This window comes from Lonchura striata, chromosome 6 (genome assembly GCF_046129695.1).
Source record: "Lonchura striata isolate bLonStr1 chromosome 6, bLonStr1.mat, whole genome shotgun sequence".
Classification (NCBI taxonomy): Eukaryota; Metazoa; Chordata; class Aves; order Passeriformes; family Estrildidae; genus Lonchura; species Lonchura striata.
The window spans coordinates 47,527,947-47,555,887 of record NC_134608.1 but is presented as its reverse complement, the minus strand read 5'-3'; the positions used below and the strand labels follow the sequence as shown (position 1 = coordinate 47,555,887).

The 27,941-nt window shown below is 45.5% G+C and overlaps 1 protein-coding gene across 1 annotated transcript in view; it reads right to left on the bottom strand.

The window, feature by feature from the left end:
* SLC67A1 (solute carrier family 67 member 1) overlaps positions 1-27,709 on the bottom strand; it is a 58,128-nt gene extending 30,419 nt beyond the window's left edge. Inside the window, exons 1-4 of the mRNA XM_031505062.2 lie at positions 27,536-27,709; positions 26,095-26,192; positions 23,971-24,116; positions 22,852-22,984 (exon numbers count right to left, since the gene is read on the bottom strand). Of these exons, the coding sequence (XP_031360922.2) occupies positions 22,852-22,984; positions 23,971-24,116; positions 26,095-26,192; positions 27,536-27,709 (551 nt within the window). The remainder of the gene's footprint in view (positions 1-22,851; positions 22,985-23,970; positions 24,117-26,094; positions 26,193-27,535) is intronic.
* Between the last annotated feature and the right edge of the window lie 232 nt (positions 27,710-27,941).

Here is a 27,941-nt window from a genome sequence, read left to right as displayed (position 1 = left end):
AGCTCCCCAGGTAAAGAGTGTTTTGTATGGATGGATGAGGTTGGCTGTCCATCAGTGAATGGAAAGTGATCTATCCCCACCTGCTGCAGAGAAAATCCCAGCAATGAAAAGCAGCTGGAAGGAGCCAGCCCCTGCCCCAGCAGATCCCACCGCCGGAGTGGGAAGGAGATCCCTGTGACAGGATGCTAACTCCCAAGCATCTGGAGCAGCCTGGCCAGGCCAGACTAGTGCTGCCCCATCCAGCGCAGCGCTCTCCCGCGGCACTCGGCTAATTGCCGGAAGAAGGATATCAGTTACGCTTCAATAAGATGTGGGAGGATCTGCATGCTTTGCCCAGAGTCTGCCGCTAATTTCGTGTATCATTTAGTCTTATGTGCTCTTTTCTCTGATAAAACACCCTATTTCCAAATACTGCACTTTGCTAATTCAAAGCTACACTTGAATGCGTGATTATTGCTTTTCCCTATTGCACTCCATAAACAGTCCCAGTGGTGCCTTGATTCACTGAACACCTCCACATCGACATGAATTTATAACAAATGTGGGAATAAACTGTACTCCCCAAAAGATTTTAGTTATTTTAGGCATTGCTTCCCTCACACTACTATAGAGCATCACCCTGTAGACCCAGAAATGGAGAAGTCTAGCCAAGGACCAGGTATAAGCTGCACTCCCTGCATGGGGGTTTGCAATACCTGGCTTTGATCCTAGCAGTGCTAATTAATATTGGATGAGCTGGGACAGGTTGAGATAGGCATCAGAAAGTAGGTGTTGGTGGTCAGTGCTCACATCAGAGGCACCCCACTGGTGAGGCTGGGACATGTGCTCTTCGACCTATCTGTGATCCATCTGGCACAGCAGTGAAGTAAGAAAATTTCCTGAGAATACACAAACTAAAAGAGTATTGGGGAAAAGAACAGCCAGTGGGGAATTGCATGTGGCCCTCACAGGGCTGAGAGATTGGGCAATAACGCAGATTAGATCTAACGTTAGATTAGATGCTTGCAGGCTAAACAAGTCTTAAATTCACACATGAAATTATGCTTTCTGAATGCTTATTTCTGGAGTAGGCACTACTGACATGGTAATTTCCACCACAAAAACCAGGAAGGACCAAGTGAAACTGTCAGAGACTAATTCAAAAGAAAGAGAAAGGCCTAATTCTTCTTGCAATATGTTGATGGTCAGCGGAGTTCGTTGCTACTGTTGTTGTGGAAGCAAAAGGTTTGGACAGGCACAAGGAGAGATTAGATAAGCACTTAGAAGACTGATGCACTGAAGATTACTAAAGCATCACGAATCATATTCACTCATTCATGTCAGGAAATCCCCTGAGCTGAAAATAGTTGGAGGCTGGAAAAGTAATCAGAGAACTATTATGCAAGTTTGTCCAACTCTTGCTCTTCACTAGGACTATTACTACGATTTTTGCCAGAGAAAGGATGACACTAGATCACATTGAGAGGCAACTGCAATTTCCTTCTCTACACTGAGAATCAAATCTGTGTCTCCCACCACCATGTCATAAGCCAAACAAGCACATATTTGCTCATTCCCTGGAAAATGATGGTTTTTTCCCCTGCAACCCTAAAACATTCCAGAGAATAAATAAGAATAAGCACAACTCTCACTTTGTGTCTGGGAGGACATGCAGCTTGGAAAGAGTAATGCCACATTTTAGTTCAAGAAATACTCATGTATCTTATGAAGTGACTGTTGAATATAACACGAAAATGCAGTCTCCTAGCCCTTAACCATTTTCTTGGATACTCCAAAGAAAGTAATAGAAAGTAGTACTACAAACAGATTTTTGGGGTTATCCCCCACCTTCTCCTTCATGTTGAAGGTTTGTTCCCTAACAGGTAGCAAAGCCTTTAAGTATATTTTTTTTTTAATTACTTAATTAAGGAACAAAAACTACTCTTCCAAGCTCAGAATGTGGTGAATTATTAAAATGCTCAGTTTGGGTGTGTTGCTAGGTAAGGACTCCCACACACAGACTGGTTGAAGGTGAGCTTGCTAGACTACTCAGTGACTCACCACCAAACACATCGTTAATTATATGTTACAGCATGTCTGACTTCATAGAGTGCTGTAGGTGGTGTGAAATAATCTTTGAATGAGTTCAAGCTTTTTCCACCTTTTATGAGGTTACAGTGCTTCAGACTCCAAAAGACTCAGCTAGGCAGGAAACTGTTGAGGATTTGCTGTAGTAACCTGAGCTGCACTCCAGCACGTCAAGTCTCGACTCACAGCAGTGGCTTTGGAAGATCTGCAAGCTTGGCATCGGCTGGAGCTCTCACCCATCATGATGCACTCACTCCTCACTCACAGCTGGCTCAAAGCAGTGTGTGGGCAGAGCTGAATTTTGAATTTTGCTGCCCAAGGATGAGGGGTGGGGTCTGGGTAGTTCCTGTGAGGGAAAGAGGTAGGATTTGGCTGGCACAGAAAGCACGAAGAGACTTCTGGCAAGCCACTGCCTTTTTTAGTAGCACAGAACAGTGAGGAGTGAGGCAGTAACTGCTACTTCCAAGAGAACCTCTCCCACCTTCTAAAAGCAGACAGACACCATAGGCTCTGGCTTTCTGCAAAAACTGTGCCTTCCCAACACTCTGGTAAGACAACAGGACTATGGGCAGATAGTTTGATGCTGCAGGTAACAACCTATTTTGCTGGAGGTGTCCCAGCATCAGCCCACTGAGGGACTCTAGCTTTTCCCTCTGTCAGCCCCTTTTGCAAGCAGGGTTCTGGTAATGCTGCTGCAGTGATCCCTGAGGGTGACCCTTGTGTCACACAAAAGCAAGGACTCCCTCCACACCCCACACCCACAGGTTTGAGGTAAGTAAATAGAAAGTCGTTGGCTAGCCAAGTCTGACACTTAAAATTCATCTCTTAACCAGGACTGTGCTCACGTGAATGACATTTTAAAGCTACGTAATCCCTGGTGAAACAAGTTAATTCTTTACCTTGAGGTAAGTAACTGTAAATGCAGCATCCTACCAGAGGTATGGCACAGACTGATCTCGCCTTGGAACAAGTAGTGGCAGCCAACACCTCCTTCCTCAAGGTGTGAAAAACTTTGCCATGCTTCATCAAGGGCTCCAGCATCTTTTGTCTAGTAAGACCTTTTAATGAAACAGGACACATTAGGACTAATTTTGTATGGGAAGCAGTGTTTAAACACTAATACCCAAAAGTCACAAATAAGGAATTTCAAGGGTCAGGCGGGAGACTTTCCAGCATCCCACTGCAACCTGTCTGGTTGCACAGCAGGCCCCTTTAAAACCAATCCTTTCTCCAGCAAAGATGGAGCCTGAGGGCTGTGGGGCAGCTGATTGGATTTTATTAAGAGTTTGACCCCAAAAGGAGGTGTTTGAATGAGATGAATGAGTCACTCCATTTCAATAATGGGCGAAACCATTAATTGAAGGCACACAGTTTGCTTGTTTGGGCAGGCTTCCTATGCTCTAATCAGGAGTGGTCTCACTGCTGCTCTATTTACTGAACTCCTTCAATTAAGTACTTTGTTTCCCTCATCCATAATGACAATGGTTTCTGCATGTTAAATATATTCAGAAAGGAGGTTGCTCTGGGTTTCACATTTGCAAATTGGAGTAGCTTTCTCCTCTACACAGTTGGTAGGAGAAACAGCAGCCAAGGAATGGCTAAGAAACTTCTCACCAAGTGAGGTATTCTCAACTACTTTGTTTAGCATAGTAGGAAATTATTTGGGTTAAAAAGCACATTCAGTATTAACTAAAGTTACTTGCACATTTTGGAGCAATGAATAAAAGCAAATTGAATGCATTTCATACCAGTGAAACGTAATTACCAGGTCTTCTATTCATTCTGTGTATTTTGGTGGATTCCAGCATTGCCAAAGCCCTGAACAAGAACATGCTTTAACTGCAGAGCTGCTGCAGCAGTTGCATCTTGAGCTCTGCCTCACACAGGTTTTCTCTGGGTTGGAGGAACTGCCCTTAGGGAGAGAAAGCACTCAGCTCTTTCTTCACACCACGTTTCATCTTGGCCCCACTACAGAGACCACCTACAGGGATGCCAGTTAGGATCAGCTGCATGATGCTGAACCGGTATTTGTGGGAGCACTCAGTGGGAACCACATCTTAGGCACCTCATGGGCAGCTCTCCACCCAGCCACCCGCGCACGGCACAGCCCCGCTCTGCTCACCCCCAAACGGCAGCAGCAAGTTACCTGACAGACCTGTATGGAAAACTTGGAGCAGAGTGTTTACTGCATGTGTACTTGCATTTAATTGCAAATTAGCAGTTGGGAATAAGGAGGGGTGAGCGAGGTGTGAGCTGCCAGCTGTCTGCAGAGGAGTTTGGAAAGCTTGGATGATCCACCGCTGTGCGGGGTGAAGCACCGACCCGCTGCACGCTTGGGGTTTGCTGTGGCTGCAATATTTACATTTCAAGCCATCTGCTGGTGCAAGAGCCAGAGGCCACACACTTCTTTGGCAGGACATCCTAGGGATGTATTTCAGGTGCTATGAAGGCAGCAATGTTATTTAGTGGCCAGCAGCACCCATGATTTCAGACTGGTGTTTGTGGTATCCTGAGCCTTGAAGAAGCTGGATGCTTTCAGCACACCAAAGAGGTCCACTTAAACAGATGAATTTATAATTTAGGAAATTATTTGCCTTGAGATTCTTGGCTTTTTTCTTTTAAGTGCACAGGGGGAAAAATTACATTTTCATTTCACCTCAATTTTACTTTCAGCAGGGCAAAACCATGGAAACAAGGACTTCAGAGTGCTGCCAAGCCTGTTGGACATAGATCTGTACAGCACCAGGGAAATACTGGGGTGTCCAAAGTACACAAATCCCCAGACCTGGGTCTGCACCAGTCCCTGTAAGAACCTTGTTATAAAGTTTTCCTTTCTTACCTACAGAAACAAACCTAATGCAACAGCAGCTGAAAACCCCCACACTTTAAATCTAACAATTAATCTTCATAATATCCCTGTGGGTAATGGTGGTGCAAACACCCCAGATGTACTCACAGGGAAATGAAGCACAGAAAACCTGAATGGCCTAGTAAGATCCCATAAAGACCATGGTGGAAATAAAAAGCCTTAAACATCAGGTGTCTCACATGTAAGTTTAGCACTCAGACCAGAGTACCACAATTTTCCTCTCCTCTTTCTTTTCCCTGGATCATCCAAAAGCCATTTTCTGCCCCAGCCACAACAGTGATGCAATGAGAACCCACGGCTTGCTGTGTCTCGCAGCACCCTGACAACACAACAGCAGCACCCACATATTACAACACCACTTATGAGAGATGCACACACATGTAGATTTTGAAAATGTGTGACATCTCTATTACTGTTTCAAGAATTCCTCCCCAGGAGCCTTGATGTTGCACACTGGTGTCAGCTGGCCCAGCTCCACGAGGACCAGGTGCCCTGGAAACAGGCTTTGCCCCAGGGACACATCCTAGAGCCCTGACTCAATTTAAGCATGAAATTGAGTCAGTGGAAACTTGTCTGAGGAAGGACTGAGTAAAAACCACAGGGTGAGAGTAAAACAAGAAATAAAGATCCTAAGGAATTAGTAATAAAAGCTGCAATCCCAGCTGCAGCAGGGGCTGTCATGAAAAAGGGGCTAGAAAAGACCAACTGCAGGCATCATGGAAAAGATGAAAGTCAGTAGAACTGAAAATGGTTTAAGATCAGGCCCAACATCAGCAACATAGATGTGATGGCTGCCAATCCCCATCAAAACGGCATCAAAATCCAATACAAAGATCACAGCCAGAGCATAGGGATAGGGATTAGACTGGAAATTCAAAGCTCTTCAGTAAATTATAAGGCAGCAAAAAAGGTGATTAATTTGGTACCTACACATTTACCTTTAATCCCTGCTTCAGATCAAGTCCAGTAGTGGTCTCTGACAAAGGCTATTTTTTAAAATTAAACTACACAAACTGTGTACAACTTATTATATTTACAGACACACCCAAGAAACCCTATATTTCAACTACACTAACACTATGATACCCTAAAAGCAAAGCACCATGGAATTTGAAGGCTCTGGAGATCTTCTTTGTGGGCTGCTTTAAGTCGGGTTAATATATGCCTTTAATTTCTTCCCCAGACTTACTTCTTGTAAAATTAAATATAACCAGAAGAGAAAACAGTACTCAAAGATCAATAAACATGTGGGAAAAATTAACCCAGAGGGAACATGAAAGCCATCTGCCCGAGACTCCCCATGTACTCATCCCACAGATGTGAACAGTGAGAGATGGATGCTCTGGTGGCAGAAAAATAGTGGCAAACCCTCGTCCTGTTGGCATTAAAAGAAACCACACATCCAGCCGGCCAGAGAGCTGGTTTTGCCAGGAGCAAATTAGCCCAGAGGCCAGCCAAGGCTTTATCAGCTGGAAAGTCCCAGTCATGAGTGCTAGCTGCAAGGGGCAAAGGGAAAACAAAGCAACAGGGAAAGATCAGCCAGGACAAGCCTGAACATGTTCAGTTTGTCCTTCCTACATTACAATTATATCCTCATTCCTCAGAGCAAAAGGCAGTTCAAAGACACAATAAATCCCTTTCTAGTCTTACGCTTCTCAGGAACGTCACGGAAACGGAACTGAAGTGGTTCCCAGAGATAAGGTGACAAAGTATAATTAAACCCTTCCCTACAGTGACACTTTGGTAAAATATCAGTGGAGAAATAGAGGTACCATTCAGACACAGCTATGTCATTCATCTGAGGAAACAGGACCAACCTTAGAGGTTTCAAACTGATCGATTTAATGTTCTGCTCCTCACACTCTGCAGCTGTTCCTTCTTTGCTTCTAAGGCTCATACTAACTTCATTTCATGAGCTGGATTTTATTGTCAGGAAACATGATTCTCTTTTGGGGTACATCTTAATAAATCCTTCTGTTTAGGTCCCAAGAAATTTGGGCTAAAGCACTGTAGACCAAGGATGGCTTTGGAGCAGGCAAAGCCTGAGTGGCCAGTTAAAACAGCCACCAAACAGGAGATTTTTCAAAGCTTTTTATTTCATCCCTTCAGGGCAATGGAGGGGACAAAGAAAAGAAAGGGAGCTGAAAGACAAGGCAGGAAGCACACTCAAGATGGAGCTGGGATGTCTCCAAGGGTGTTCCCACTCTGTGCTGTGTCTTTTGCAAACCAAAGCAAAACCAAAGGTACAAGGCATAATGATGCCACAGAGACCAATTAAGTGGCAAGGGGAAAATAATTGGGTCTTCAACTAAAAACATTCACTAAACAGCCCTAGACAGCAAAGTATTAGATAGCTGCAAATGTAGACGTGGGCGGAACAGACAGAAACAAAAGGCTCCATCACTGAGTACCAAACCACACAGAAGCTGTCCAGCACTTTGCTGAAAGGTTGATTAACTGAAATGACAATGGCTTTAAAAATTATTTTTTAATCTTTTTAACACCAAGACTTTGATAGAGTATGGAAATCACCCTGCCCATCATCCCAGCTCTGGGCTCTCATTGATGACACATATTCATGTCACTGTTACAAGCTTCAGCCTCACACAGGACAGACACCTTTTTACCATAACTGGGCTGCATGAGATTTTAATTACCCTATTGAAAAACCATAAATATTTCAGACTGAGTCATTTTGGGTGGAAAGGATTTTTTCCTGCCTTTCACAACGTCAGGGAATTTCTTTCCACCCTGCAGCCCTTAGGAAAGGGGCACATGGCTGAAGGAGTCAGCGGTCATGAATAATCAGGGAGGGACTTCTCCAGAACAGGGCACCAATGTGAAGAAGTCTTTCTTCTGGGGTGACATTTGCATGACTGAGGGGTGACATAATAATTCCACAAACAAAAAAGGCTTTATACCCACATAGTGGCTCTCAAAACCTCTCTGCACTGACTTAGTCCTTCCTTTCTGTACAGTAGCATCACATTTTGGAGGCAGGAATTTAAGCCCCATCTCTGCAGTCATGACTTTATCTCATTCTTTCTGGCTAATGCAATCCTACAACTCACATTAGCAATGCCATTTTATGGGGCACAGCATTTCACTAAAGTGCTGAAGGATTTATTTCTGCTCTGGTATGAGGGCATAAGAGGCAGACAGAGCCCAGGGCAAGACCTGTTTGGGTAAGAGAAATATCAGCATACAGGTGGAGTGAGGCCAGTGCCTGAACACCAGCTTGCAGTGATGGAGCAGAAAGAAAAGGCAGAAACAGTATTGCTAGGGAGTGAAAAAGAAGCAGTATGCCAAGACCATGCCCCCAACCCCAACCCCCCCACAAAAAAAAAAAAAATAAATGGAAACAACTCAAGCCCCATTAGACACTTGGGAACTCCTGAAAGAGCTACACTGAAAAGGAGGTGCTGAAGTGCAGCCAGAGGAGCTGCATGCCAGGGCACATCCTTGTGAAGGCACTGTGTGAGCCACCAGGGCACCAAACTGGTGCTGGAAACGCAGCCAGGGTGTAAACACATGGTGTGGATGATCTGACTGAAGCAGAACTATTGTTTCACTTCCAGCATGGGCTGTTTGCCAGATATGGACCTCTGCTGAGAGATAACTGAAACGCATTTGAAATGCTGGAGAAAACCCTTTGTTCTGGGGGTAACTTGTTTTTAAGGAGCGATCTAAGGAGTAAGAATCAGCTAGTTCTGACACCCCCCGCCCCAAAAAGCATCTGGGGACTTTCAGAGAGATGAAGCAGGCACTGCAGGAAGGATGGATGCTGGGCCAAGCCCAGCCTTCCAAGCCTAAGGGGATTCGCTCATGCTGCCTGGAGCGGGGAAGCCGTTTCTCACCAGGATAGGAAGTCGAGTGCTTGGCAACAAGGGAGGCAGCTCTCCCACAACTCTGGTTACGCAAACAGCTGCCTTCTGCTGGGTTTCAACATGCTTCACTGCTCCAAAAATAATTTCCTGCTTGATTTGATATCATTAGCAGGAGCACGGAGCGCAGCGCGAGCGGTTGCGCCGCCTTCTGGCTGCAGGTAGCCACTGGGCTCCAGCGAAAGCCCCAATTCCTGTTTTTGGCACAGGGGCCTGATTGCGCAGGAGGGAAGGCAAGCAGGGCGATAGCATAAGCCTTCTCTTCCTCTGCGAGGGGTTTTGACACAAGCCTGGACAAAAGTACCTGTCACCTTTGTCCTTTCAGGTCCCTTTTCCAGAGCTGACATTTCCCAGCCCTTACAGCTTGTAACACTCATGGCCTGCAACCAACACTCAGCAGCCAAGCAGGGATCAGCGCCAACACAAAGTTCAACGCCAAAGTCACTGCTTGCTGGGTGATTAGGAGCTGTGCTGCTCCTGGGCAGAGTTGCTGGTGTTCTCCCACAGCACAAGCAGCAAAAAGCTGCTATCATGCCTTCTTGCATTCCCCAGTGGATGACTTTGTGTCTGGAGGTTGTTGGAGTAATACCAGTCCAGGCCAGTGCTTTGGGAACAGCAGCACTTTCCATTCCTAGCTGGACTGGAATTTGGATATCAAATTCTGCCCTAAGGTGCATCTGGTTTCCTGTTCCCTATTCCCAGCCCATCGATCTGCATGCCCCTTCCCCAGGGCCTGCCTTGGGGGGACTCCTCCAGAGGTCTTCATCAGATTTGGGAACCTGGAGCAGTGCAGAGTCAAAGATTCCAAGGGCCAGCTCATCAGCACTGTACCCCATGGCCTGTGCCACACCAGCAGCACAGCACACCACCCTTCCCAGCTCATGGCCTTACACAGGGCCAGCTGCTGCCTTCCAGCTGAAGTGCAAGTTGTGTTCAGCAAAGAGATGAAGCAGCAAAGTAAAACTCAGTGTCACTCATTAAAACAGCAGCTGCAGGATTCAGGGGTGGGGAGCGTGACCACAAAAATCAGCGTATTTTAAGGTAATCCTCTTTGAAAGCAAAATTGTGCAATGGCACATGTTTATGCTTATACCTTTTAAACCCAAAGAGATCATGAGGGACAATTCCATCTGCCCTGCAGACAAGTCTTCACAACTTTGTTTTCCAGAGTCATTCTTTGAGCCACACAGTGTTTCATGAAAGATGTCCCTTGGCCATGACTAGAAAAGTAAAATGGGTGATGAACACACCACTGCTTTTGGGGAGTTTCAACAGAAAGTAGCCTTGGAAAGTAAAGCCATAAAAAGAGAAGAAGGGTCCCCTCAGTCATCCTGCACAGGACATAACTGCAGGCTGACACTCCAGCTTTCATACATAAGACAAAATTTGCATCTGAGCTGAACCAAATGTCAGGTAGAGCCTCTCCTGTCACTGTCACAATAAAAGGGAATAACCCTGCAAAGAAGGTGACTCCTCAGCTGTTAGAGGACCTGAGCTGAGTGGCAGGACAGGACTGGTGGGAAGAGTGTACAGGCTGGTTTCTGTGCTCAACTGACCCATGTCTGCAGCAGCTGCTGCTGCTGCTCCCACAGCCCTAGGGAATGCAGATAAGCAGCAGTTCAGCTTTTCCAGACATAGCACAATCCCTGTTTACAGCCTCTGGGCTTGTCTTTTCAAAAGAAGGAGCTAGGTGTCTATTCTTGCAGGAAACCAGGTGTGTAAACAGTTCAATTAATATACCCAGCAAACCATGCTCTAGCACAGCAAAGAGGGCCAGTGGAGACAAGCCAAGAGCACAGGAGCCAAGGAAGGAAAATACTTTTAAAGAATATGCCTAATTAGAGATGGCCCTGGGCCAAAAGTTCATATTTGAACACCTGGAATAGCCCAGGGGAGCAGAACGGTAACCTGAACCCAGATCCACATTTTGTAATTCTCTCCTCTCCCAAATGAAGTAAAACCCAGCCCCAAACCCAACCCACAGTTGGAGCTACAGGTTTCCAAAAGCCAAAGTCTGGAGATTTGGCTTTCTACTTTCAGCCTGGTTTTGGCCAAGTCATTGTGCTTAGCTGCTGGTGCCCTCTGTTCCTCTCACCCCACACCACCCAGTGCCCTGCTGTGGGCCCACCGTGCCCCACTAAGAGCTGGCTCTTGTTCCCTGGCATCCTCAGCACTGTGACCAAGCCCAGCTTTTCTCTGCACTCCCTTCTCCCTGCCCTCATAGGCAACAGCTCCTGGTCAAAGCAAGAAGCCTGCCCTAACTCAAAGCCCAGTGAGAAATACTGGCAGCAACCCCCAGTTTTGTGCCAAATCCCCAAATTTAGGGCTTGTTTTGAAGAGTACAACCTCCATGTCAGGGAAAAGCCCCCCATGCCCTTTATTAGTGCTTGCAGAAGAAGCAGACTCCTATTTCTCCCCTGCAGCTCAGTTCTCAAGAACAGACAACTAATCTTGACTGTAGATTTTCTTTCTAGCAGAATCACATTTGACAAAGAAAGGTCAGCCTGATCCCCATAAAATCACCCTGTCACAGGCACGTCACGCATTTCAGACAGCTTGCAAGGCTGACTAAACATTTACTTTTGGATGGCTCACTTCCAAAGCCCAGAAATAGATCCCAGTTCCCAGTAAAAGAGTGCCTGAGTGTGCCATCAGATGGCTTCACCACCCTGTCAGAGCATGCCATTCACATTCCTGCACTTTCCCCCTCACTGAGTGCCACCACTGCACATCATCCCTAGAGAGGTGAGGCCTTATCTCCCAGCTGGATTATTCCTGGTAGGTATTTGTCACTCTTTTTTCCATCATCTGACCTTGGGCCCTGTTAGGCTGAGGTAAGTGACAAATGCATGGGGCTCTGGATTGCTTTCCCAGTGGGCATCCAGCCTCTCACCAGCACAGCTGGAGAAGAACAAATAGCATTTGCTCACACTGGATGCTGCAACATTCAAGGAAGAGTGTGTGTTCTGAAAAACCTTGAAACAGCTCAGCTCCACTGCTATTCAGAACAGTTTTGCACCTTGGATGTACTCCTGTAGCTATTGCAAATTCTTCCCTGCTGAACCTTCATCTCCAAGAAATAAAAATAAAAAAATAGTAATCTGACTATATAAAATTACAGGGGAAAATTATATAATCCTTCAAGGGCCAAGAGCCTCAGTCTGCAAAGTGCTTGCCACACAGCACCCAGGCAAAATCAAAATGATGCAATTTTTGGTAGGGTGCAGAGATTACAATCAGGCAATTACACATCCCAGACCGTGTAATCACATGCAATGAGAACACACGTGGGCGTAGTGCGAGTGTGAGCCTGGTGTCACCAGCCACAGGCTCCTCCGGTTACCCAAAAGGAGTTATTCAACAAATGCTTTAAAAATCCTTTTCTCAACATCACCAGGCCCAGAAGAAGGCCTCTTTCTGTCATGAAAGGCTGGGAAACCACCAGGACTGCACTGGAAAACATTAGCTAGAAGAATTGATCTATCATCTGTCTTATATCCAGCTGTGTCCAGACAGTTGGAAAGGGAAGGGGAAAAAAACCCATCACACACAAGACAGAATCTGTTATACAGCTTTATATCAGAAAAAAGCCTCTCCAAGCTTCTGTAGGAAGTAAGTTTAAACATCTGATGCATGAACATCCTCAGCTTTAATAATCATTACTGTCTTTCATCTCCCTTTTTTTTAAAAGTCTCAGAAGAGCATTTAAGACTCTGGCCTCCTGTAAGCATTGCTCAGATGCTCCCCAGATGACTTGTCCAAGGGGATTTCTAATTATTCAGGGTCTTAAAAAAAAATATATCCTGCAGGAATCTTTTAGGTTTCTGGGGCTTTCCTTCCTTCCTCTACAAATTTCTTTACCCGGAGCTTGATTTAAAACCAAACTCAAAGGAAACACAATGACTTCAGTATGTCTCAGATCACATACCCTGGGGTAAAAGAGAATTGAACCAAATCCCATAAAAATGGTGCAGAATTCAAAGGGATTCACATTGAAGTTCTGTAAAGATGTAATTAGACCAAAAGTTTTAGCTGAGAATATAATGGAATAAAGGAACATTTAGTGAGACTGAGAAAGTTAATACTGCATCTAGAACACAGTCAATTGGATATGCCATCCCCTCTCCTCAAAGAAAAATAAATTAACATCAAAGCAACAGTTACTGTAATAGCAGCTAAACAAGGAAACCTCTGATTCTCAAAAACTCTCATAGTTTTCAGATCCTGAACTACCTTAAATGGATTGGACATCCAAAAGTGCTAAATTACTATCTGCTGAAAATCCACTTTAGACATCCCCAAGTGGGAGATGAAGAAAATCACAGTCTTTCCTGGAAAGGCTGGCAACTGCTTCTGCATAAGAGGGCAGCTGGAGAGCAGAGCCAAACCCCTTACATGATGATAAAGCAAAGCAAATAATTTGAACATATAAGGCTTTTGTCTCTCTCAGGCCATCCAAGCCATCTCCTAAGCAATAGCTAATAACAAGACATGCTACTCTTCCAAATCTGCTGCTGCATATCCCCCTCAAGTGGGATACAACCCCATAAGATGTTGTTCTGCCACCTGCAGATGCTGACTGGGCAAACTGGGAGTGTTCCAGCGTGTCCTATGGCACAGACACACTGCTGGCTCAACACACAATGCCCTGTGCACTAATGGACTGTCACCATGGTGTCTGGCCCCTCAGATCCCACCATGAGCATTTCCCTCCTCTTGGATCAGGATCTTTGTTTGCCAGCAGTGCTTATGGTAATTTCCTGCACTGCTTGGCACAGCACAGAGTTCAGCCCAAGCAGTCGGGAGCTTGTAATCTGAATGCTACAGAGAACATTTGATAGAATCACAGAATGACTAGGGCTGGAAGAGGCCTTAAAGGTCACCTATTTCCAAACCCTTGCCATGGGCAGGGGCACACCCTACTAGATCAGGTTGCTCAGACCTCCATCCAGCCTGGCCTTGAACACCTCCAGGGATGGAGCGCCCACAACGCCTGTGCCAGTGTTTCACCATTCCCACAGTAAAGAGTTTATTTCTAATATTTAATCTGAGCCTGCCCTCTTTGAATTTAGAGCCACAACCTCTTGTCCTGTCAATACATGCCCCAGTAAATACCCCCCCTCCATCTTTCTTATAGACCCCCTTTATGTACTGGAAGGTGCTTTAATGTCTCCCCAGAGTCTTCTCTTCTCTAGGATGAAAACCACCAACTATCTCAGCTGTCCTCATAGGAGAGGTACTACAGCCCTTGTGGCCCTCCTCTAGATTCCTCCAATAGGTCAACATCCTTCTTATGCTTGAGCTTCCAGAGCAGGATACAGCACTCCATGTGGTCTTGAGAGTGGAGCAGAGGGGCAGAATCCTCTCCCTCGACCTCTAGCCACAATGCTCTTGATGCAGCCCAGGGCACAGTTGGCCTTTTGGGCTGCAGGTGCACATTGCTGAGTCATGTAGACCTTCATCTTTTAGAGCAGAAGGCTCTTCCTCCCAGGTCCTGCTTTTGCCTTCTTGGCTCTGACTTGGGCAGTGTGGCTTGGGCACTTGCCAGTGAAAACCAAGGCAAAAACACCATCTACACCTCAAGCCTTCTCCATATCCCATGCAACCAGGTTTCCTATTTCCTTCTGGAGAGGGTCCACATTTTGCATCATCATCCTCTTATCAGCCACATACCTATAGAAACTTTTCTTGTTGCTCTTGATGCCATTGGTTAGATTTAATTCTGTCAGGGTTTTTGTTTTCCTAACCTGATCCCTGGCTACTTAGATGTATTCCTGGATTGCTCTCAGGTTAACTGTGCTTGCTTCCACCCTCGGGAGGCTTCCCTCAAACATCTTCTGTTTGAGATTTTCCAGGAGCTGCTTGTTCATCCATGCATTTTTGCCTGAAAACTTTGTTGGAATATATCTCTCCTAAGCTTGGAGGAGGTGATCCTTGAATACCAACCAGCTTGCTCAGACCCCTCTTCCCTCCAGGGCTTTATTCCATGGCACTTTACCAAGCAGATCTCTGAAGTGGCCAAAATCTATTCTCCTGAAGTCCAGGGCAGGAAGGTTGCTCTGCACCCTCCTTGCTGCACTAAGGTTCTCAAACTCCACCATTCCATGTTCACTGCAGCCAAGGCTCCCTGAGCTTCACCTTCCCCACCAGCCTTTCCTATGTCAAGAACAAGGTTCAGCATAACACCTCTCCTCATTGGCTCCTGCATGAATTGGAGCAGGAAGTTCTCTCCCCTCCTGCATTACTTATGCCCAGATATGTTGTCCCTCCCAGGACCAGAGCTTCTGAACACGAGACCACTCCTATCTGAATAGAGGATGCCATTTGCTCTGTCACTCTGGTTGGATGGCCTACAGCAGACCCAGACTATAATGTGTCACTCATCTGGTCCTCTCTTTAGTCCTGACCCATAAATCCTCGGTCCTCTCTTCGTCTATCCCCAGGCAGAGCTCCATGCAGTGGCTCCATGCACTGCAGCTGCTCACTGACAGGACTGAGGAGCACCCTGAAGTTTCCAATGCTGGAAATACCTTCTTGCTTGGCTGCACTATCCCATGGTTTGTCAGGTGAAAGAGACAAGCCTCAACGAGTGCCAGGGGTAGCCTGGAGATGGCCATTCAGAAACTTCTTTGCCCTCTGGCCACGTCCACTGCCCAAATGCTTCACATTCCTTTGGCTCTGGTGGTGAGCAGGTTTCATAAGGAGACCTTGAGCCAACAAAAACCCTGGGTGGAGCCATTGAAGCTGGTGTAGTTCATGAGAAGGTCACACCTGTTTCATTTCATTCTAAACACCCCATTCAAGCAGTCTGGCCTTCAGCCTGGCCCACAAGCGAACTGGTACCTTATGACAATGGGGTGTTGCATCTCTCCAGCCACCCAGCAGCAAGGAAAGCACTGGGAATGGCTTAAAAGCCAAGACCAAAGTCTTACAAAAAGGGCTGCTTTTCCACCTGTGCTTTACAGCAGGCACATTTCAGGCAGGAGAAAATAAGGAAAGCAGCAGCAGTAGGTATGCTGCCCCTTCTTCCCCTGTGACAAATGAAGCCTATTTTGGAAACACTCCTTCCTTGCAGCCCAAGTCCCTTGGTGCCCTAATCATACTGTCCCCACTGACACAATACTTCTAAAATCACTAACTCTGTCTCCTGCAGAGCTTCACTCTTCATCTCCCTAACTCCAGGAGTCCTAACTCCTCCCAGTCCACTCTTCACATGCCACATCCGCACATTTCCGTTCATCCTGACCTTCCTTCCCTCCCTTGTCTGATAGTCCTTCCCACACAAGCACCACATCCTTCCTGCCCTGGCCTCACCACAAAGCTGGGCTTGTTCACTGAAGCAGATCAAAATGAAACACAAGCATGACCCTTTGAATCAAAAGGATTAGGAGAAGTAAAGGAGAGGGCTGGCCAATTGAATATGTACAAACACAAAGGGAGAAAGGTAGGGCCAGCTCAGGTTGCCCTGGAGGTCCCTCTGCTAGGTCTTGCTGAGCTCACCCTCTGGGACTCTTCCAAGACAAAAAAAAAACCCTAACCTGGTACAGACTCTTTAGAAACAACTAAGAAAGAAATTAAAGAAAAAGGAAAAAAAAATATAAACAAGTCCCCCCAGAATGGGATGGCAATTGGACTTACAAAGACTCTGCCTGCTCAGGGCACCAGGATGAAAAAGAGAATACCATCCAGGAAAAGCAGGACGTATTCCCTCAAGGTAGTAGATATTTGCATGAGTATACCTCATGATAGAGAAAGTCTGCATCCAAAAGGCTGTATGATCTAAATAGCAATATTGTAAATGCATTGGATGAAGGAAGGAAACACTATCTCATTGCCCTGTATTATGCATGAGAAACAGCAATGCAGAGGGATGGGATAACTCACTCGCATCACAGGAAAATCACAGCAGAGCCAAGTCCCAAATCCCAAGTCAGGGACTTAACCACAAGCTATTCTGTACTTTCTATTTTCTATTAACAAACAAGATAGTATTTTCCTGGATTTCAATCCCCACTGATACTGCTGGATTTGCTGCCCAGTCATGAAATAGTCCAGGAGTGGGAAGAGCAGATGAAGCTCTAGTGAATCATGAGCAGACACTGCCTCATTGTGCAACCTGGGCCATGAGGGACATGTTCAGCCCTCCAACTCAACTTTGCTAGCAACGCCAGACCTAAAATACCTTGTGCCTTTTCATAAATTCTCATTTTGGTTTCATTATGGGTTTCTTGCCCCCACTTTTTACTTACTCCTTGGGGCTGTTAAGCCAGGCTTAACAAGCAAAATCAGCCACCAGCTGCACAGCCTATAGAAGGGACACAGTTAACAACAAACCAGGTAGGGCCCTGCACAGGAACCCAGGGCTTTCAAAGCATCAGGAGAGGGAGCAGTGTTCAACCATCCATAATTTTCCAGCAGAGCTGACTCCACAAACACACGCGCTTTTGATTGCGATCTGGCGACCACGCACACAAACCAGGGTTTCGCTCACCCGCCGCCCCCTCACTTTCTGACTCCAGGCATGGGGTGGTGAGGCAGGGCAGCCTCCTCCAGTGCACAGGCATGATGAAAGCTGGAAAAGGCAGCAGGGAAATTTCCTTAGCTCCCCTGGAGATATCACTCCCCCTCTGCCTTTTATTTTCTGCTTGTTTGTTTGGATAACTGCTGTCAGCCCATGGAGGGCAACAAGGCATATCCTGCCAGGAGTCCCTCTTCCCATGGTGCTGGTGCAAGTCAATCTCCAGCAGCCCCCACACCTCAGCTCTCTGTAAGCAGCACAAGCCAGTCACAGGAGAAAGCTCTGGATACTTGGGGTTTTTTTTCTAAAATGCACTTTAACCATGATTACTTTGGGAAAATGAAACAGCTAACCTCTAAAGGTAGAGATACCCAGGAGGTAGGAGGGTGCTGTGGGGAAAAGGGGCAGGTGGCCATCCACTGTGAGCTGGCACAGCCTGACTCGCAGCCCTCCCATCATAACCCCTGCAGAAGGCTAAGTGGGAATGAGGGTTCTGAAAGAAAATGCAGAGCACACCTGATAAGGTGGAGGAAGGGGTTGCCAACAGGTCCCCCATTAGCTGAACCCAAGCCTAGCCCTCCTAAGCCATACCCCTGAGGGCAGCCACAAGGCATGGGCTCTCCCTCCCACGAGCTGCTGGCTCTTGTCCCAAACCCCACTCTTCCTGCCTTGGGAAAGGGCCCCACCTACGGGTGAAGGACCAAGGAGGAGCTCTTGGCTCCGTCATCACACCTCCCTCCACTGGAGTTCAGACCAGAGGTTGTAGGGAGAGCCCAGAAGAGCCAGGCTTGCTGAAGATGGGCCAAGGGAGAACAAGGGCACCTTTGCAGTGACAGTGCCATCTTCCAGTGGGTACAGAGCAGAAAGCCAGGGGACCCAAACTTAAAAAATGCTGGCCTAGATGTTGGAGGCAGGTTAGAGGTTTGCAGGAAGAGCTGGGGAAGAGCTCAGTGCAGACCTATCTGCAGCACAGACAGAAAACTAATCAAAACCTGCATCCTGGTTGCTTCTGATAAATTCACAATCCAGCATCAAACTCCAGGACCTCACCCACAGGTACAGCATGCTGATGGCCAGAAATGCGTCCTGGGACATGGGGGTCAAGCAAGAAAAAGCTTGGAAAGTAGATTGTTTCCTGAACTGCTTCAGGACTGCTTCATGGGGAGGTAAAGGATGCTGTAGAACCACCTGTGCCTCTCTGTCAACCAGAGTCTGAACAGCAAATTTAGGTGTAGTTGTCTCCCCTGTAGATAGCCAAGATTAGATGAACTCCACCCAAAGTGCACAGAGGAATTTCTTAGGTTCAAGAATAGGTTAAACAAGCTATCAGAACTAGAAAACTCTGGTGCTGGGAATAGAGGACAGAAGTGCCCTATACTTGACTTCTGAACCAACAAGTTGTTGAAGGATAATATCCATGATCCTCTATCACAGAATTTACAGATAATTTGGAAGCCACTGCCCCAAAGTTTAAGACAGCTGCCATGCAGAATAAGTGATAAGAAAAACCCTTTAAATTCTGTTTTGTTTTTTCAGAGAAGACAGCTGAGGGCATCTGCACCTTCCCTAAGCCATCAGCTCCTTGGCAAACAGCCCATTAGCCCATTTCCTCTTCTGTCCCCATTCCTGCCAGGGCTCAACCAGCAGTGACAGACCCTGCTGCAGGTTATGGATGACTTGCTTGCTGGCAAGCAGACTCCACCTTCCTTTCTCCCAAGTGCCTTGACACAAAGGACAAAGCAATGCTTGTGCAAGCGTCACCAGTCCTTGATGCTTGGCTGATCAGCATCATCCCAGGCAGAGAAACATCAGAGTTTTTGCTGGAAGGGAGCAGGAACAGCTCCCAGAAGCAGAATACCCTGCTTTGTCCTGAAGCGGAGCACAACCCTTTCACCCTTTGCCATGCTCCCACCCGCCTTCCCAGCTCCCAACCTTCAGTCCTTTCAACACCCACAGTTTTTTCCACTCTTCCATGAAGATATGAGAAATTCCCTGCCAGAGGATTTTGTTCAAATGAGTTTTTTTTTAAAAAAAAGCAATTCCCTACTCCAGGCAAATAAGCTCCTTCTTTTCACCATGAGGAAGAAGGATAATAGCAGAGCCAGGGGAAAAAAAATCACAACAAACGATCCCCAAATCCTTGCTGTAATCAAAAGAATAATTGCTCCAAGAGATTTAAGCCTATAGCTGAGTCACTAAAATGAAGAAACTTCTCCATGTCCATAGAAAGCAAACAATTCTTAGGTCATGCAGCAGAGATTCTCTACAGACTTGTTAGAAGGAAAGAAAAAAGCAGCCAAATGTAATTAAACATAGTCCCAGAAGAAAGGATGAAATCTCTGTAATTAACTACCTAGACTCATCTTTCCACTTTTGAAAACTAATCCAGCTGTCTACTTCCAACTTTCACCCATGGGGCTGCCACAAAAGTCTGTTGCAAACACCAAATCACCTCCCTTTAGGGGTACATTCACCTGCAGCAAGTGATCCCACAACAGCTTTGCAGAAAGTGTACAGGGAGGGAGAGCCTCTGCAGAGTGCAAACAGAGCTCCTTTCCTTAGTCACCTTTTGGATGAACCTTTAGGGAGTTTGCACTCCCCAAGAACCTGTGTAGCCCTCAGCTGAACTACAGGAGTTATTTGCAAGCTGAAGGTATTTTATATCCACAATCCTGACCCAAATGATCAATTCCCAGAAAATGCCAATTTAAAAAAAAAAAAACCAAAAACATACCAACAGGAAAACACTTTCCAAATGGTTAGTCACAACTGCTTGTGTTAATAAATTGGCATCTACTTCATTCTCAGCTAGTGAAATTTGTCCAACCAGCAAAATTTTGGAAAACATGGGGGGAAGATGTAGCACTTCAAAGAGAAGAAGAAGAAGGGCTGGAGCTGGTGGTTACAGTTTAACAGTGGAGGTCAGGATCTAACATCCAAAAAAATCCTATGCAAATCAGAACAAGACATTCAACTTCCCCAGGGCTCCCTTAATAAATAAGGGTTGATAAACATTATTCCAACAATAAAAACAATAGCAGACCAGTTCTTTAGGTCAAATACATCAATGGTAAATACAATACAGAAGAATAATACTAAAATGACATCAGCTGAGGAACTGAGAGTGATTTCTATTCCGTCTCTTGTATACAAAACACTGCTAACATATGAATAACGCTGTCAACAACACATGGGGAATTCTGGCCAGCTTTGTGGTGAGGAAAAGCAAGAACACAGAGTGGACAGAAATCTCCAGCTTTGCTCTTTCATGACACAGCAGAAATACTTTTTCAATGGGAAGTGATTGGGTCATTCTTCTGGGGAAAAAAAAAATGGAAGTGATTACACAGCCCCAAGTAGAGCTGGAGCCTTCCTGTACAAATGTGGGAAGCAGGGAGGAAGGATTAGCAGCCAGGCTGTGGGACACGGCAGCAAGGCCAAGGAGCCTCGGGCATGTCCCTAGGGCAGCACCCGCTCCTTTCCCCAGGTGGGTGCGGCAGACGCAGCCGGAGGGATGGCGATGCTCTGGGGGCTGTTTGTGGCACAGAGCTGCTCTCACCTAATTCCTGCTCTCCACCGACACCAGCCAAAACACTTAAAGCCCGCTGGATTGTTCCTCTAATCTTTGCGCCGAAATCTGGCAGAGGAGCTAAGCGCAGCGGGGTTTGGCTGCAGGAAACACCCGGAGGGGCTTCCTAAGCCTGAAGCTGCTGTTTATCCAATCCTATCAACCCTCTGTGCACATCAGGGTGCTGAGGAGGCCGCTGCCAGCACGGCAGAGCTCGTCCCGTGTTAACAGAAATTCCTGTCGCCCCTGCAGCAGGATGCAGGGATGCTCATGGAGCAGGGCGGGCGGTGCCGCAGCCGGGCTGCTTCGCCCAGCCCTGCGCGGCTCTCGGCAGGAGCAGCGGGCTGAAGCTGCCCTCCGCAGGACGCAAGGGAAACATCCCCTGCAGGGAAAGCAGGTCCTTCTCCACGGATCTCACTTTCCCGTAATTACGGACAAGCCTCGCTTGCTGCCTGACAGCACCAAGCACTAACATCCAAAAGCTAGACTGCCGTCAAGTCAATGCTTCTGACTATTAAATGATACAGGAGATTCCCTCCCCCTGCTGCTGTTCTATAAACCTGTGACTGATGCACACACTGGAAAGTGAAACCCCATAAATTTTTGCTAGATAGCAATGCTGCTTGTATGCTGATGTTTAAATATGGGCATATAACCAAAGCTGAGAACTGAGGTAACCTTTACTTTCAGCTAACACATAAAGGTCTACAATCTCTGTATTTGGTTAAAAATAATACTTATTAAAACCAGCACTCGGCCAGCAACATCTATCAATGCCTTTAACTGCTAATCAATTAATATTATGTATGTCTCCAATTTTAATTTTATGTAACCATGTAATAACTACAAAATAAATCCTCGTGGTCAGTTTTGGGTCACTTGGCCAACACTGCCAAGGTATGGCAGTCAACAGGTTTTAGGGCTGCTCCCTAAAGTTACAAGGTTAAAGTGTTCTTCTCGACCCACAAAAGGATTTCACAAACTAAATTGCATCACAGCACCTGAATGCTTGTGGATGCACAGCAGGGTTCAGAGAGCAACACACGACACCCCACATCATAATCCACTGTGCTCTGTGCAAAACACCCAGGAGATGTATGAGCATGAACAGTCCACAGAGCTTATGGCACCAGGACAAGGATGAGAGTGATTTTTACCCTCTATCCTGTGCTGTAGAGCTCTTTTAACCTGAGTCTGCGGAAGCAAGTATCTATAGTAAAGAGAAGTAGAGCATAACAAAAACCTGAATGTCCACCAGGGATTTATCCCCCACCAGAGCAATGCTGGGGAATCCTCCAAGGAGATTACAGCCACATGCACTTCACTGCCTGCAAAATTCTCTGACACACCATATCTTTTGAGCATTTTTTCCTACTGCAGAATGCAAGAGAAGGTGGCAGCCTTCTATGATGTGCCAGGCTGTGGAAAGTCAAGATGGAATTGTCAGGTGTGTGCTCCGTCTTGCTGTGACAGGGTTAGACCTCCTCACTCTCTTCCCCCACTGTCCCAAGCCTGCCTCCCCCTTTCCCATAGTCTTGCCCTATACTGAACGTCCCACAAAGACACCATTTTTCTGCACAAGTTTTCCTCCACAGTGCTCCCGATTTCCATTTCTCAGTTGTACAATATCATTTCTTAAAAGCTCTTTCAGCACACTCAGCTCCAAAGACAAGACAATTGGGAGAAAGACAAAATCCACTCTTCAATCCAGCTCATTTTTAAATGTATTTAAGTAGGCAGAAGGTGAGATTTTCAATAAGATCTCCTTGAAAACAGTGGGAGTATTCCTTGTAGCAGCATGGAAAGCAAAATGTTGAGTTCTGGTATGGTCCTCTACTGCCACCAGGAGTAAGACAGCATCAAAAGCTGCAGGGTAGCAAAATATCCCTCAGCAGCTCCCTCAATGATTGCAATAAAATCAGTACCAAACAAGTGGGGCACTCACCCGAATTTGGTGGACAGAACACCTCCCACGACAGAGCCAGCAATGATGCCCACTCCAAAGCAAAAGCCCAGTTTCCCCAAAGCACCAGCACGCTGGGAAGGAGTGGTCATATCTGTAATAACCTTCTGAGCACCTGCAGGGGGGGAAAATATCTTACCACAAGGTTTGAGTAGATGCCCCTGCAGTTCCCATGGTTTTATTGCTAAGCCATTAGGAGTTTTTTGGGTGGTGGGGCTTTTTATGCTTGTTTTGGGGTTTTTAGTGGGTTTTTCTGGGGTTTTTGTTTGTTTAGGGTTTTTTTATTTGTTTTGGGGTTTTTTTGTTGTTGTTTTTGTTTGTTTGGGTTTTTTTTTTTTGGTGTTTGTTTTGTTTTTTCCAGTTAAAACTTTTCTGGGCTGATTTCTTGTTAAAGGCAATTTCCCCATCTTTTAATTTTCATACTTAGCATGGAAGAGGGCTTCCAAATAAACACTGTCAAATATCCTCTGGGAACCCCATAATCCATCAGTTTTGAACACAACAGCCCACCTATCATGAGAAACAGAACCATTCAAACCACTCAAATAAACCACAAGTGATAGGAAGCATTATCAACTTGATTTATCTTGCATGAGTTACATGGACTCCTAGTAGCTGAAATTTATTATTTTTACATGAAAAATATAGGAAACATCAGCCAAAACAGAACAGCTTGGTGGGTAATGGAAGGTATTTTTGTAATAATGTTTAATTTTTAACAGTACGCTCACTTTACCAGGAGAAAGGGAAAAGCTTTTGTGTAAAATATCCTGGTTGCAAGAAGGCAGCTGAAAGGTCTGGGGTAACACTGCTGGCAGCAAGTGACTTGCACCCACGTCTGGATGATCAAGGCCAAAGAATTTCCTCAAGATTCTACAGGGAAATGGGCCTGGAACTTGGACTAATAAGCAGAATAAAACTGTTTTCCACAGGCAGTACACCTGCTGCTTCATGTTCCCACCATTTCATCCCTGAGGACCATTGCATGTTCCTCCTGCCTTCCTTCTGAAGTCCCACTGACTTCCCCTAAAACAAGCAAGAAGTGGGGGAACCAGGCAGGAAAAGCAATTTGGAAAGCTACTCATCCCTGACTGACTTTACCTGGTATCCCATGCATGAACACTCCTGGCAGCCTGGAGAGGAAGAGGAGGGGGATGTTGGTGGAGAGGGACATAAGCAGGAAGAAGATGCTTCCAGATGCACAGGAGAGAATTAGAGCAGCTCGGGCACCAAATTGATCTGCAAACCTGGTACAGAAATGGCACATGGTTGTCAGTTTTCTATTTAGAACAAAATTAAAAAGAAAGAAAAAAATATTTCTCAATAGTAAGTCAATTTTGCTCCTGTTTAAGGGGAAAAAACAATACCACAACTAAACATATTAACAACCACAAACACCTTAAGCCCCAAAACACAAACAGGCAAAAACCCTTGTCAGATCAGGTTTTGATCCAACTCCAACTCTTTGCTATAATTTAATTCCAAAAAGCATAAGTTTGACAAAGTCTGAGAGCAGCATAGAAAGGGTTCTGAGCAACAGGGGCTAAGATGACCATAAAACAGGCCTTAGAAAGAGTTTCTCATTGCAATTCCTTCTTCCTTCACTTTATTGAAGCTGCATATTATATTACAGTTAGCAGATGAATATTACCTTGCATAGCAATTAGTTGTGTTTACACTAAGAAGAACAGCCCCCTAAAAATGCCAGGCTTGTCCACAAACAGCGCTAAGCTTAAGCAGTTCAAAGGTTTTGTGTTGAGAGAGAGGTACAGGTCAAAACTTTGCTGTTTACATGTAAGCCAGGGCAGTTTACATTTGCTGTTTGTAACCTAAAGACCAAAAAATCATTACACTGTTGGTATGGGGATTTTTTTGTTTTGTTACTTAAAAGTAAAGACAGTGCTTTATCTTTCATATCTATTTAGCAGCATCAAGCTAAGAAACACATTCTCTCTTATCACTTTTCTTTCTATTTTCTATTTAATCTGCCCCTATGACATCAAAGCAGTCTCATGTCTAGAAAAGTTCTTTTTATCTCAAACCTACATTGCAAATTTTGGCTTCAGTCTGGCAAAGGACACCTTCAGTCCCAGACAGATTCTGGTTTGCCATTTTCCTTCCTTTCAGCAGTGATTCTGGATATTAGTGAATGACATGCAGGGAGGAGAACCAGATTTCAGATGGCACCAGATCCAGGTCAGAAATACTACTCAAGGTTTGTGTATTAATAGGAAAAGCATTAAAAGTGGGCCTTTTGCACCATCTCCATCCTTAGAAATACATTTTCTGCCAAGCAGTACTGTAGAAGCAAATGTTGCTGTTATTTATTTGAAAATGTGTCCAAGGGCTGATATTAGATCCTCAAAGTGCCACACTCCACATACCAGAGGATCCTGTAAAGCTCCCAAACTACATCAGCCAGAATGTAAATTTCCTGCAGGTAAACTGAAGCAGCACATGCCAGCTCCCTCTCCATTTATTAATTTGCTGATCAGTAGCAGGATCAAGAAAAGAAGTTAGATTTTTCTCAATCCCATTTTAGTTTTCTGTCACTGAATTATACATATCTTTCAGGGTTTTATTTTTCCTGGTCTTTAGGAATGTATTCTCCCACCACTCAATTTTTTTTAGGGCTATTTGCATTTCATTAGGAACAGGGTAAAGAGGCAGAAAACCCAAGTATTTTCCACTCTTTTCTTATATTGATAGCTTGAAGTTTATAGATATTCCTAAAAGATTCTTAGAAGTTCTTAACGATCCATGCAAGTCTAAATTTGTATTCAACATGGATGCAGATTCAGCTGATGAAATGACCCAACCTTCACTTATTGTAACTGACAGCTCTCATCAATAAATACCCTCCTTTTTTTTGGTTTTGTTTTTGTTTCCCAGTCACAAGACATTTCTAAGGTTACAAATGGCTATAAAACATTTGCAGAATTAAGCTGTTAGGACCTGGGCTCTGAGGAGTCTAGGGGCTTAAGACCATTCCCAGGATATTGTTACACTTAAATGTGTGTCATTAAAATGTAGCTAAGTTAATATAAAGGCTGCTTCTATGCTGCAGTATTTCTAATAATAGCATTTATTTTCCCCTTGCTCGTTATGAAATCCTCAAACATTTCAACAGGACCACAAACCAGAAAAAAATTATTTTTATGAAAGTGTAAAAATGCCTGGCCTTTTTCAGCTATGTAAAGGATCATGAGAATCATTCTCACTTACCTTCCAAAAATATAACCTCCCACAAGCTGGAGGACACCAAAGATGGTCTGGAGATAGCCAAATCCCACTGAATCCAAACCTAGGCTCTTTGCCAAGTACTAAAAAAAACCAAAAACACCAAACCACCTCAAAAAACAAATAAATGGAAAATAAGCATGCTATATTTATGAATAAACATCTTAATATCTGTGTGGAGAGGATCACAGCTCCAAACAACCACTTCCTTCAGTTCCCCTCCCCTGCAGACACTGGCAGCTTAATAAAGACCACATGTCTCTATCCCATACCCTGAAGGACAAGGAGATGTGATCAAAACCATCAATTTTGCACCAGCTGACAAATTTGTATCACCATTTACCTTTGCAGTTCAACACAGCTGAACGTATTCAGCAACTGCTAAGGGGAATAAGGGAAGTTTTAAATGCCTTTCTGCCTCCAGACCCTGCACCTGGAACAGCCCAGTCACCCTCTGGGAGATAACTATGGAAAAGTTCTGGAGCTGTTGTTTAATCAAGCAAGCCAGAATCAATGAAAGTAAATGAGCAAATTCTGCCTCTACTGGGTGGTACACCCACAGCCTGAGCTTGCAAAAAGCACAGATGCACACCTTGAAGAGCCAATGGGCAGTTATTTCTGATTCATGTGTTTGTTGTGTCATGCTTTTGTTTCGCCTGAAGGTGCAGGGAGACCTCATCTCACCCTGCAAGTGCCTGAAAGGGATTGGTAGCCAGCTGGGGTCAGTCTCTTTTCACAAGAACTAGCAATAGGACAAGAGAAAATTACCTCAAGTCATGCCAGGGATGGTTTAGATTGGATCTTGTGAAACATTTCTGCACTGAGAGGATTGTCAAGCACTGGAACAGAGTTTCCAAGGAAGTGGTGGAATCACCGTCGCTGAAGGTGTCTTAAAAATCAGGGACATGGTTTGGTGGTGGACTTGGCAGTGTTAGGTTTCTGATTGGATTCAAGGACCTTAAGGGTCTTTTCCAACCAAAAGTCCTCACTGATTCTATAAAATCAGACAGAAGAGTCCAGTAAGTGAGAAGTAATGAATCCCACTGAGCTGCTTAATTACACACTCAGAAAAACCTACCTTTGATCTGAAACCTCTGCTTCCTGATCGCTACTGGATGGGTCACTCCCACATTCCATACAAGAAAACTTGTGTCTTCATCACATCAACATCAGCTTCACCCAGAGCCCTGAGGCCAGGAAAGGGCTCTAGGTGCTACTGCAGCCCAAGAAATAAAGCAGATTTTATGGCCTCAGTGTACCCTGGACAGACACAGCCTGCCTCTTTAGTAATGACACCAAGTACTCCTTTCGGTTTCAAGGATACCTTTCCTCTTTCCTGCTAAAAACTATCTTCTGACTTTGCTGGGAAACTCCAGAGTCTGGCATGGAAGGAAATGTGCTGTGGAACAAGAGAAGCCATACTCACAGGCACGACTCCCATCTGCATGAAGAGGAAGGTCAGGTCCAGGGCTGCAATCACGTAGGCAGCACGGATCACTTGTCGCCTTTTGGCCTCTCCCCAGCAGCCACTCTCTCCCAGGGTCTCATTGCTCATTCCTGAGGTTTCTTCCTCACCTGCAGAGCTGGTTTTTGCATTCATAGTGCTCACAGAATGGCTGGCTGCGGGACAGGCTGGAAAATGACACAAAGGCACCGGCTAGTTGTGAACGCGAAGCGCAGATAAGGGGCACAAGTTGGGTGCACAGTTCAAAGCTTACAGTGTGAAAGGTGCTGAGCCAGCATGCCACGGATTTAATGTTTCTTTCTTTCTTTCTTTCCCCTCTTCCCTTTGCTCACTTGCTAGGCAGGATCAAAGGTAACTGCATCAAACC